Consider the following 12,450-nt stretch of genomic DNA (forward strand, 5'->3'; position numbering starts at 1 on the left):
ACCTATGGTGAAAATTTCCTGTCAATTGGACCAACAGTTGCAGAGAAAATCATATTTATTCTGTGTGGACAAACAAACAGACAGACAAACAGACAGACAAACAGACAAACAAACAGACAGACAGACAAACAAACAGACAGACAAACGGACTCAAATGCAATACCCTTTCCTCAGGCGAGGGTAACTAGAAAGGCATTCTATTATAGAGAGCATACCTCAACCAGGCTGAACAGTTTACGTTTTGTATCCCACTGATAAGCCAGATCTCGATCCGGACCTGAACCAAAATCTAATCATTTCATCCTTGTCACATACACTACCTCTCCACAAGATTTCGGCCGAATCCGTCCACAACTTTTTGAGATACCCTGTTCACAAAAAGACAGACAGACAGACGGGGGCAAAAACATAACCTCCATCAACCTTTGATGGCGGAGGGTAAAAATCTTAGGATAGATGATGGCAATGGATCATGGATCAGGCTGCATATATATAGGAGTATATCTACTATATAAGAGAGATGTTGGTCTGTGTATGTGTAGCCATTTTTCTCAGAGATGGCTGAACGGTTCTTCGTCAAACTTTCAGAGGTTCATCAGTGACTGCTTGGGAGTGTTTTAGGCAAGAAAAAAAAAAAAGTTCGTTTTTTGGGATTTCACTCGATATCGCTCCATTGTGCCGAACTCTCTCGATAGTGCCTAAGCCTTTTTTACTTAATGACAGTTAAATACAAGTATACATTCGCAAAAATAAATACAAAACAATCACCAGACATTTGAACACAAATAAATCAAACAATTCCGGAAGTGTACGAAGTTGGTAGTACGGCTTCTTCTTCTTCCTGATCGGCATCACACTTAGCTCAGAAACGTGATGACCGCCACATTCACCCACCAGCATATATATGAACCTCCTTCCTCTCCTGCCTCCCCCCTTCCCCCTCCCCTTCCCCCCTCCACCCCCACTCCTGCTCCTCCCCCTATATTGAGATAATCGATTTACTCTGTCTGTCTGTCTGAATAAAAAATCATTCCAAACAGGAAACGTATTGTTTTTAAGGACGCCATAAAGGGGACAAACAATAGGCACGAATAACTAATCTTACTATAATTTACCAAAATGTCCGTCTGCCCGTTCGAAGGTACCGCAAAAACGGCTCAACCGATCGCAACGATATTTTGGGTGGGTATTCCTGGGACCCCTGGGAGTAAAATAGGCTATATTGATTTTCCAATTTTTCAGTTTTTCCAAACACGATGGAATAATATTTACCGATATAAACAGTGATGTGGCTTTTATTGAAATTCTACAAATACTGTTTAGATTTTGATGACAATCATGAACCTGCCGTGAATGCGGAAGTGGACATATGACGGCAATGTGCGGGTTTGATAATATCCAAATACAACCGTCATTCAATCGTAATGTTTAATTGTTAAATGTTAATCATGTTAATCGTTTTGTTAAAGTATCAATTGATGATTGGAATTGAGTGAATACAATTATGATTTTGAATTCGTAATTGTATTCACCCAACCATACGGAACTTCACATCAGGATTTAAATATTTGTTTATGTCATGAATGTTGTTAAAAATTACTTTTTTATATTAATATTATTTCATTTGTGACTAGCAGAAGTACCCGGCGTTGCCAGGCGGGGAAGGGGAAGGGAACGGGGGGAGGGGAAACGGGGGGAGGGGGAAGGGGAGGGGAATGGGGGGGAGGGGAGGGAAGGGGAGGGGGGGGAAGGGAAGCGGAGGGGCAAGGGGAGGGGAGGGGAACAGGGAAGAAGGGGGGAGGGGGGAAGGGGAGCGGGAGGGGGGAAGGGGAGGGGGAGGGGAGGAGGGAGAAGGGAGGAGAAGGGGAAGGAGGGGAGGGGGGAAGGGGGGGAAGGGGGGGAAGGGGAGGACAGAGGAGGGAGGGGGAAGGGGGAGAGGGAGGGGAGGGAAGGGGAGGGAGAGGGGGGAGGAGGAAGGGGAGGGCCAGTCAACAATGACGTTGCAGCACAGGCTGAGATTCAGTGTATAATGTTCCTCGCTGAAATGCGCTAAGTTAAATATGAATAAAAAATATGGATCTCGTCATCGGAGGTCATTTTTAGGTAGGCCATGTCCTTCCCAGGCCCAATGGCCATGTCTATGCCAAAAATCAAGTACGTGAGCGAGTCTGGCGCACTGAATTGAAAATATATAGAACGCTCATGCTCCGTGAAAAGTGAAGCCGCCGTGTCGCCATCTTGGTTAGCACGACTCGACCGACTCGCTTCGCGGATCTCGTTTGTTTTGAACGTGTCCCAGATTTTAAAAGCCAGACAACTGTTAAAATGCCATTTTGTGCGGCAATAAACTGCTCCAATCGGTTACGGAAGGGTTGTGGAAAGACGTTTCACAGCTGTTTCAAAGGCGTTTAATTCATATCGCACAAAATCGACAAAAATCGACACAAAACACGATCGCACAAAAGGTGAAAAAACGCAATCGCTTTTCGCTCTGAATTACGTGCAAACGCATGACGGAAATCACCATCGCCCAGCATCGAGTGCCAACTGAGATGGCGCCCGGTAGCTGCATCTCCACCTGTGTGGTGTGAATGGCAATGGTCATTCTATATATTTTCAGTTCAGTGGTCTGGCAGCGAGGATGGAACATCACGTGATCGCTCTGAGTGAATCAGCGAGCTGCTCTGGCACAGGCTGAGATTCCGTGTATAATGTCCCTCGCTGAAATGCACTGAGGTAAATATGAATAAAAAAATATGGATCTCGTCAAATATTTTTAGGTAGGCCATGTCCTTGGTAACACACAAACAAACTGTGTTATATATATATATATATATAGATTGGAGTTATGCTGTTTGGAATGAAAAAAGAGATATCGAGTTCAAGTGAATGACGAAATGCCGTGATGGTTTCTACTTTCTAAACGTGAATTCGCGGATCGCCAAATGCAGATTCGCCATTGACTGGGTAAGGAACAAACGTACCCGTTTGTTTGCAACGGGTACGTTTTTCATGGAAGTCCTTCACGAACTTACTGTCCATGTCTGACGTGCGACTGAAGGTGCTACAGGAATGTGGAATTTATTGGTTTCATGCTTTAGCATTCGCCGTTTCTGCATTGTCTGTTTGGTTCTGGCCTCCCACCCATGCGTACCACGGGTACCTCACAAGTGGAGTATAATGCATTAGATAGGTTGGTGTAATAAACACAATGTCAATGGCAGTAATTTCCGGAATCAATTTATTTATACGACTTTTACAATCTTTATTTTATTTAAATTGAATGAGACACTTGAACATTGTAGAACATAAATCGCTGTCTTTGCACTTGCAATAACATCCAGTTTTACAGTACTTGGACATGCTGTTGCTTTATAGCCCCGGACAGTTCTCTCGAACAAGGCCAAGCACAGAGATCAATTTCCCAGAAGCAACACAAAGATTCCCCACATCCAGGATGATGTACTCCCACCTCAACAAAGTCAGGGCCACGACAGAGTTAAAGAGAGAGGAGAGAAGGAGATGAGAGGGAAAGGGCCGGTCCATGGGGACCGATCGACACTCCGACTGTGACCGTGTTGCCCCAACAAATCCTGGTAGCAGGGAAGAATGAGGAAGATTTGGCCCCCGACTTGCGTTGCACAACCACCACAAAGAGGCGTCCCCGATAGTTGTTCTTGGACATGTTAAATAAGGTGGTGTATCAAACTGCTTCAATAGCGCTAAACTTCCGGAATTTGTTTCAAACGATCTTTAAAATCATTATTGTATTTCAATTGAAATATATACTTGAACACTCTGTGGGGTGACGTGTTTTATGAACTCTCTAGTTGGACATATGGATTGTATTTGGCACAAAAGATTGTCTATAACGTCAGCAAATGGTATATGGAACACAAAAGGGGATTCCTGAGGGATTAAAACAAAAACAGTTATGGAGTCGGAGTCTTGTATCATCAACTTGCAAACAAACACGTTTCTTGTACAAAGTACAATTTCCGGGAGGTTTGTCCGAATTACTCGTTATGCAATCTTCCTGGGCTTTCCTCGTTTCTTTTGACGAGTTACCAAAAGTACAAATCAAACTGAAAGTGAGAATACGTTTGTTCAGAGAGTGGTTGATATGTGGGGTGGGTGGTATCCTTGCGGTAGGGGGAAGGTGGTGGTGGCAGAGGCAGTAGATTGATCAAAGCTGCAGTTGGGTGGATATCTGGAGGGGATGGGGGTGGCTGGGTTGTGGATCGGGTCGTGATGTCTTGCACCCTCAGCCCTAATCTTGGCTCTGTCCTTCCCAGGTTTCTGCAGGGACATGCTCTGCCAGTAATCCTCTTTTTGTTAACCTCCTAAAATCCAGGTGTACTGCTCACCTCCACTCATTTGTTCTTCTTTTCTCTCATCTGTGGAACCAACTCCATGGCTTCAAGATGGCTGTTCACCACAACAACCCCCATCGATACTCATGATCTCTTCTACCCCAAATTACCCCATTCCCAAGAACTCCCATTTTCCAGGTTCTTGTGATTTTTCCCTCCCTTCTCCCTCACCTCTTTTTCTTTGTTCGTTGTCGGTTGTTTGTTCCTTTTCTGTTTCATCCCTACTTTCCCATTCCTCATCTGTGTTTCATTCAGCTTGAGTGTAGCTTGTTCACACCAATGTGTCCTTCTTCAACTCCCCTTGATCTCACTCTCTCTTATACTCCGCTTTTGGAGTTTCCCCCCTTTCCATTTTGTTCCTTTCCATTCTGCTCTAGCTCTTCCACGACCCTCGGTCAGGTATCCCCTAAAAAGGCGGTCAGAGGGTTTCATCAAAAAGTGATTGTGCTGTCTGTGTTTAGCCAATCCTCACCACACAGCCGTGTTTGCTTCCCTCCCCAAGAAAAAAACAAAACATCTTATTATAATGGAGCAAACGTAAATGGTTATGTATGTATATGTGTGACCAAAACGTCTTCTTCTTCTTCTTCTTCTTCTTCAAAGTTACTTTAACAAATTCCTCCATATTGTTAAAATGTACAGTATAAAGCGAACCTAAGAAATACATTCGTGACTTACTTTATTGGTCAGCACTAATTATTTTGTTACTTTGACTTGATTAATCGAGATCAAGATCGCAATGTGGGCAAAAGAAAATATATGATGTAAAAACTGCTCTGTAAGGCTGGCAGAACGAATTTCCACTCCATGTTTTGATAAAAAATTTGTATTGACCTTCTTTTCCAGCTCTAACTGATAATTTAAAATAAACTTTAATTTGTGCTCAGTGCCTTTTTGTTTATACGTGTTGGGTTCTGACTTCTGATTTACAGTATATATTCAGTCAGAGCACAAAATATATTTGGTCGACATCCCCGAGAGAAAGCAGCCATGGTCAAAGATGCCTATGCCTCTGCAGCGACATGTGGTGAGCTGTGCAAAGCGTGCCGATCCACGCGAGTAAATATAAATCAAAATGAACTAGAACAGCACTCTTCGACGTTGCCCGAAATGCCTTCACCCACATTATTACATCATTACACATACTTGTACCATGTTCGATTTGAATCCCTTCAGCTGTTATCAAATATCACATTTTTACCTGACATGACCTTTGACCTTTGATGCTAAAATCGACTTAGTTCGTCTTTGCATCATAATATGTACTTCTACCATATTTGGTCAAAATCTCATCACTGGTTCACAAGTTAGCTCAGTAACAGATTTTTTTAACCAAACAGGACCTCTGACCTTTGACCTCTTGACCCCATAACCTAATCAGTTCATCTTTACGTATTTATACACACCTGCACCAAGTTTGTTTTTGATGCCTTCAGCCATTCTTAAGTTATAGTGGTAATGGAAACCTATCACGCTTAAGTTATAGTGGTAATGGAAACCTATCACGGACAGATGGACGGACGGACTGCCGGATGAACAACCCAAAAACATGACTTCGTCGGCGGAGGCATAAAGACCATATAGAAAAAATATTTCATAATTAAATATATATATATATATTTGTCAAAAATAAATAAATAAATAAGAATAATAAATTTTTATTTTATATATATATATATATATATACCATGTAAAACACAGTCAGTTTGTGTGTTTGTAAACAAAGCTGAACCCCTTTCTAAGGGTAGGTTTTAAAGGCCAATCTTTAAACACGAATGTGTGTTCACTACGGTCGATTTTTGAGGATAAAACAAACTCGAAAAACATTTTCCATAAAAGAGTAATTATATCTTGTCTATCGTAGATGTAGACGGTGGCTTGCAAACCGAACATCAAGGGCGGTGTACAGAAGCGTTTTTTTAAAATAACAATAAATTTGAGGCGTGGGGAGGTGAAATCCACTGCGCGTGATGTGCAACGTGCGCAGATTAAAATGAGTGTTCAATTACATCCGTACAATTTCGAATAAATAAAGAAGATACAACTACACCTGACCCTAGGCTGAGGCTTCAGACTTTTACATGCTCATGAGGCTGCACCTTCGAATAAACTGTTCCAACCAGTCATATTTTACGGGCTTTTTTTTGTGTGTGTACAACATCGAGGCTCCTATAAGAGCTAACATTAATCACAAAAAGACAAGCAGACACATAAAACATATGATCAAGGGAGCGGGAGACAAGATGGGGGGAGAGAGGGAAGCACACAAGTACAACATTTGAGAGCAGGGACATCGGGAGATCTGCAGGAGGGAGAGGGCTTGGGGGGAGGAGGCGTGGGAAGGGGGGGGGGGGATTTAACTTGTATGTGTATAAAACATGATGGTGATGTTTGTGCTTACACCCCCATTGTCATCCCTGCACTCCCAAGTGAATTCAAATTAATAAATTGTTGGGTTGAATTGATGCCGTGTACAGGTAGCACAGACTTGATGGGCCGAATGGCCTCCACCTGCGTCCTTGTGTGTATTCCTTGTGTGCTACACCTACACCCAATCCCAATTGCTCTCGATCTTCCCTGGGGGAATGGCACCAACTTCCAATGGATGCCACGTCGTGATTATTCGGTCTACAGGTGGATTGGAGTTCAACAAAAGTATTCCACGTGGAGATTCTTTTGGCCAGCGTCTTTGCAATCAGGTAGTCTTACCGTATACAGGGAGCGGGTGCGACGGGGAGTAACACCTCGTAGACTCTTCGCGCAGGAAGGGAAGATTGGTCGGAGGTGCTTGGCTGGTTTCTTGCCAGGAAACGAGGAATAAGAGGAAGAACAGGGCAGGTGTCATATTTCTGCGTGAGCGGATCAACAGAGCTCTCACCTGTGGGCAGAAACAGGGCAATGTGACACAAATCAGGCCTGTGTTCGATACCAATTGGAGCAGTAATAACCTTATTCTCATGTCGGTAAAGGAAGTGACAAAATTGAATCCTGTTCATAGAAACATTTAACCTACCTTAAAAAAAAACATGGCTTCAAAGACTCAATAAAATGCGCCAATTCCCTTCCATCTTATATAAGCGACTTGGGCTTTTCCGGAACCCAACACCGACAAGGCAAAGTCCATCTCAGTCATTCCTGTTAACAATAATTCACTTACCTTGTCACTCTGATGTTTAATGGATTAACATTGTGTAAATAATTATCACAGTCGTTATAGTTATATCCTATGTATTGTAACGTGCAGGTACATGTTGAACTCCATTTGATTTCAAGATTTTCACTCTTTATTACCCGAGTGCTTGATCTGCTTTAATATGACGTCACTGGAATTGCACCTGAGTACAAAGTATACTCGGAACGGCACGATGCACGAAATACTTTTGGAAGCGAGTGAGGCGTGAAGCCAACGTGGTGAGCACACCTTGGAACGCCAGGTGGAGACGTGATGCAGCCACAGGTACAATGGATCAAATGCCTCCTTTTCTATGCACCCCGTCCATTCACCTGCATGAAATCGATATGGAGAATGTTGATTATCGGCAAGAAATAGAACACTGTACCACGAAGATGTCGTGCATGTGCTTTGCATAGTTACCTGCGTCACCGAACCGAAGGTGGACGGAGGTTGTTTTCACCCTCAGATTAAAAATGGTTCTCTACAACCACTTGTCCGATCAATGCAAAACTTTAAACATAGGAGGGACTCCCCATGGAGAATATTTTCTTGCTAACTCTGATGTCATAGGTCACATGGCATGGCAGCCATATTGGATTAAAGAAAAAGAAAAAGGAAGAAAAAAAGATCATTTTCCACTAAACTTCTCAACAGAAAAATTTGAAAGTTCGCATGGGCTACGTCATCAAATTGATCTTCAAAACACACGCACACCTTTCTGGGAAAGTTTTTCCCGCCCTTTCACAAACCGGCTGTCCAGACCTGATTTGGGTAGGAATTTTAAATTTGCTCAGCATGCTGGTGATAACTCACCTACTCTTTGTGAGACTGGTGAATTTTTTTTTAAATCATGAATCAACGACCAGTACAGAAGGACAGCCGACTAAATGTCCATCTGATGGAAGATGCACACATTGAGGCCTCGTCTTGCATGTGAAACACCAGGGTGGTCATTTATAGCTGGGTTGGGATTTGAACCCAGGCTGGACAGAACCAATGAACCAGTGGCTCGACAAAGCCAATGACCCTTCGCCGAATAACCAATCCTAAGGAACCTCAATGTCCGTTATAACAGCACTTTATTAACACTTTTACACATAAAATGTAACGCCCCACAGGAGGAAGGACATTCCACTTCATCTCCTTTTGAAGTTCGATCAAACATACATTGACTGCCTCAACCCCAAGCCTTGCCCTGTGACTCGACAGAGCCGTACCTTCACAGGTTCAAATAAAAATTTCAAAATTTAATGATTGCTGCAGTTCATCATTCATCACCAACAGTTAGTTACCCTCACCAGAGGAGAGAGTGTTGCATTTGAGTCCCTTTGTTTGTCTGTCTGTTTGTCCGCACAGAATAAATATGATTTTCTCTGCAACCGTTGGTCCGATTGACAGGAAATTTTCACGATAGGTGCAACTCCACCCGTAATATTTTTTTTAATGATGATGACGTCATAGGTCACGTGGTTCGGCCGCCATATTGGAAAAACCTTTGCATCTCTATATCTCCGAAAGCGCTGAATAGAAAAAATTGAGACGTGGCTCATTGCAAAGAACTCTCCATGGGGAATAAAATATGTTAATGATGATGTCATAGGTGCCTCCATTATGACGTCATAATTCGACGAGTACAAAACTTCATCCGATCAAGATGAAATTTCTTGAGAATAATCTAGGAATAACATAATTTTGGATCTTCGTGATGTTTTGGGTCTTCTGGTTCTTTAACGGTCTTCGGGGTCTTTTGGTATTTAAGGGTCTTTGGCGTCTTTTGGGTCCATGGGGTCTTTTGACTCTTTTGGTTCCTCAGGGTCTTTTGTGACTTTGTGGTCTTTTGGGTCTTCGTGGTCGTTTGGGTTTTTGAAATACTCTGGGTATTATACGTCCTGTGGGCCTATTAGGTGCTTAGGGTCTTTTGACTATATATGTATATATAGAACACCTCAATTTTTCCAGTTTTTATTGAAATTTACGCAGTTTAATGTCCAGTGAATAACTTGAAATGGTACAAAGGTAAGCAGTAAACTGCTCGAGGTTAAAAAAAAGGTTAGGTTAGCAAGAACGGGGAAATAATGTAAATTGCACAGTTATATTGTAAAAAAAAAGAAGAAAAAAAAAGGCCTTCTTCAGGGAACAAGTAATGGGTTAACAACTTACAGCTGTTGTGCAGCAATGTAAGTAAATTAAGCCTTGAAAGTTGATGCAAACAATTCCTACAGGTGTCCCAACCTCTGCTGATTACATGAATACAAACCCCCTCCCTGTCTGTATAAAAGCAGTATTGGAACAGACTGTTATTACACCCTCTGAAGAATTATTTGGACAACATTGCACTGCAGGAAGTAGTATATTGCTATCATAATGGCGAGAAAAAGGCAATTAACAAAGGAAGACCGACAGACCATTATAACCCTTAAAAGTGTAGGTCTCTCCTTTAGAGAAATTGCAAAGAAAGCCAAGGTGTCAGTGAGTACAGTTTCCTACACTATCAAAAGGCACTTGGAAACTGGAGGAAACTCTGACAGGAAGAGGTCTGGCAGGCCCAAAGCCACAACAGAATCAGAAGACAAGTTTCTGAGAGTCAACAGCTTGCGTGATAGGCGGCTCACAGGACAACAGCTTCAAGCACAGCTTAACACTGGTCGAAGTAAGCAAGTCTCAGTTTCAACTGTGAAGAAAAGACTTCGAGCTGCAGGTTTGACAGGTCGAGTGGCAGAACTGGACAGAAGGGTGAAAGCAAAGCAACCTACAAGTGCAACACATTTGTGGGAACTTCTGCAACAGTGTTGGGAAGAACTTCCCGAACAATATTGGATTTTTATTGTAGAAAGAATGCCACGAGTGTGTTCGGCGGTTATATCTGCAAAAGGTGGCTAATTTGCTGAGTCAAAAATATTAATTTAATTTTGTTAAACAAAATGATTCTACGATTTCTTTTTTATCTCCAATTGTTTATTTGTTCTATGCTTAATTTCAGAGTACATTGAGACATTAAACTGCGTAAATGTCAATAAAAACAGGAAAAATTGAGGTGTTCTAAAACTTTTGACCAGGAGTGTATATACAGTGCATTCAGAAAGTATTCAGACCCCATCACTTTTTTCACATTTTGTTATGTTGCAGCCTTATGCTGAAGTCGTTTAAATTCATTTTTTTCCCTCATCAATCTGCACTCAATACCCCATAATGACAAAAAGAAAACAGGATTTTAGAAAGTTTTGCAAATTTATTAAAAATAAAAAACTGAAATATCACATTGACATAAGTATTCAGACCCTTTGCTATGACACTTGAAATTTTTGCTCAGGTGCCTCCCATTTCTCAAGATCATCTTTGAGATGTTTCTACACCTTGATTGGAATCCACCTGTGGTAAATTCAATTGATTGGACATGATTTGGAAAGGCACAGACCTGTCTATATAAGGTCTCACAGCTGACAATGCATATCAGAGCAAAAACCAAGCCATGAGGTCGAAGGAACTGCCTGCAGAGCTCAGAGACAGGATTATGTCGAGGCACAGATCTGGGGGAGCCTACAAAAAAATTTCTGCTGCATTGAAGGTTCCCAAGAGCACAGTGGCCTCCATAATTCTTAAATGGAAGAAGTTTGGAACAACCAGGACTCTTCCTAGAGCTGGCCGCCCGGCCAAACTGAGCAATCGGGCGAGAAGGGCCTTGGTAAGAGAGGTGACCAAGCACCCGATGGTCACTCTGGCTGAGCCCCAGAGATCCTGTGTGGAGATGGGAGAAACTTCCAGAAGGACAACCATCACCACAACATTCCACCGATCTGGGCTTTATGGCAGAGTGTCCAGACGGAAGCCGCTCCTCAGTGAAAGACACATGAAAGCCCGCTTGGAGTTTACAAAAAAGCACCTAAAGGACTCTCAGACTGTGAGAAACAAGATTCTGTGGTCTGATGAAACCAAGATTGAACTGTGTGGCTTCCGTCTGGCCACTTTGCCATAAGGCCCAGATCGGTGGAGTGTTGCACTATGTAAGTGAGTGAGCCCGACTATGTATATAAAAACAAAAATAAAATATATTTTGGGAAAATATATTGTTTGCAGAAAAAATTAAATTGCAAATCAAACATGTACATCACAATGCTGAGGAAAAAAACCAAAAGCAGCACAACAAGAAAAAGATTGGATTCCATTCGTCGGAATGCAGAACAGGCGTCAACAAGCCCATAGGGTGGGTATTTGCTTGTAATGATAGCATAATACTGTAAAAATTATATTCATATTATTACAAATAGTATTGTTACAAATTACAAATAGTAATACAAATATTACAAATAATATCGCCACTCTCCAAGAGGTTTTTCTGCCATGGGAGAACGCCATGTTAAGGTGTATAGATAGCAGCTGATCGTAGCATTTTCCAAGGCCGCGGACCCGTACTGCTTCATGGAATGGTGCCAAAGTATTTTAATTGGGTTGGAGTCAGTCCAGCTGTTCAGCCAATGGGTGTAAAGCAGTGGGGTGGAGTCAGGGTAGCTTAAAACTGACCCATGTATAATATGTGATGCTTTCCAAGTTCAAAAAGAACATAACTCAGTGAAAAATTAGCGAAATGACCCAAAACTCCAACTTGTTCTTTAACTTATCATAATAAAGCCATGCACCAAGTTTCAGTTAAATATGTTAAAGGGTAAAGGGGAAATTTTTGAAAAAACACAGGTCTGACAGACGGACGGACAGACAGACAGAAAGCAAACCGATATTCCCCTTCGTTGAAACTGGTAGGGTACTAATAACAACAATAATGATAACAGCAAAAAAGATGAACATTACCACAAAATAATAATAACAATAACAATGAGAATAACATGACCCCCGGCTGCTCACTTCGGGAGCAGGTGTTTCTTGTAATGAAAAGCAGAGGATTTCAAA

The 12,450-nt window shown here is 42.1% G+C and overlaps 1 protein-coding gene across 4 annotated transcripts in view; it reads right to left on the reverse strand.

Moving 5' to 3' along the window:
* Nucleotides 1–7,570, reverse strand: part of LOC137437664 (platelet-derived growth factor C) — a 108,639-nt gene extending 101,069 nt beyond the window's left edge. For 3 of the 4 annotated variants that reach the window (XM_068132152.2, XM_068132150.2, XM_068132148.2), the window contains exons 1-2: nt 7,387–7,486; nt 7,083–7,251 (exon numbers count right to left, since the gene is read on the reverse strand). In XM_068132152.2, the coding sequence (XP_067988253.2) occupies nt 7,083–7,251; nt 7,387–7,401 (184 nt within the window). In that variant the 5' untranslated portion in view covers nt 7,402–7,486. Of the gene's footprint in view, nt 1–7,082; nt 7,252–7,386; nt 7,487–7,530 lie in introns of those variants that run through there. The other variant, XM_068132149.2, reaches the window with a different exon arrangement.
* Between the last annotated feature and the right edge of the window lie 4,880 nt (nt 7,571–12,450).

Source organism: Myxine glutinosa, chromosome 12 (assembly GCF_964187855.1).
Source record: "Myxine glutinosa chromosome 12, kmMyxGlut1.1, whole genome shotgun sequence".
NCBI classification, from domain to species: Eukaryota; Metazoa; Chordata; class Myxini; order Myxiniformes; family Myxinidae; genus Myxine; species Myxine glutinosa.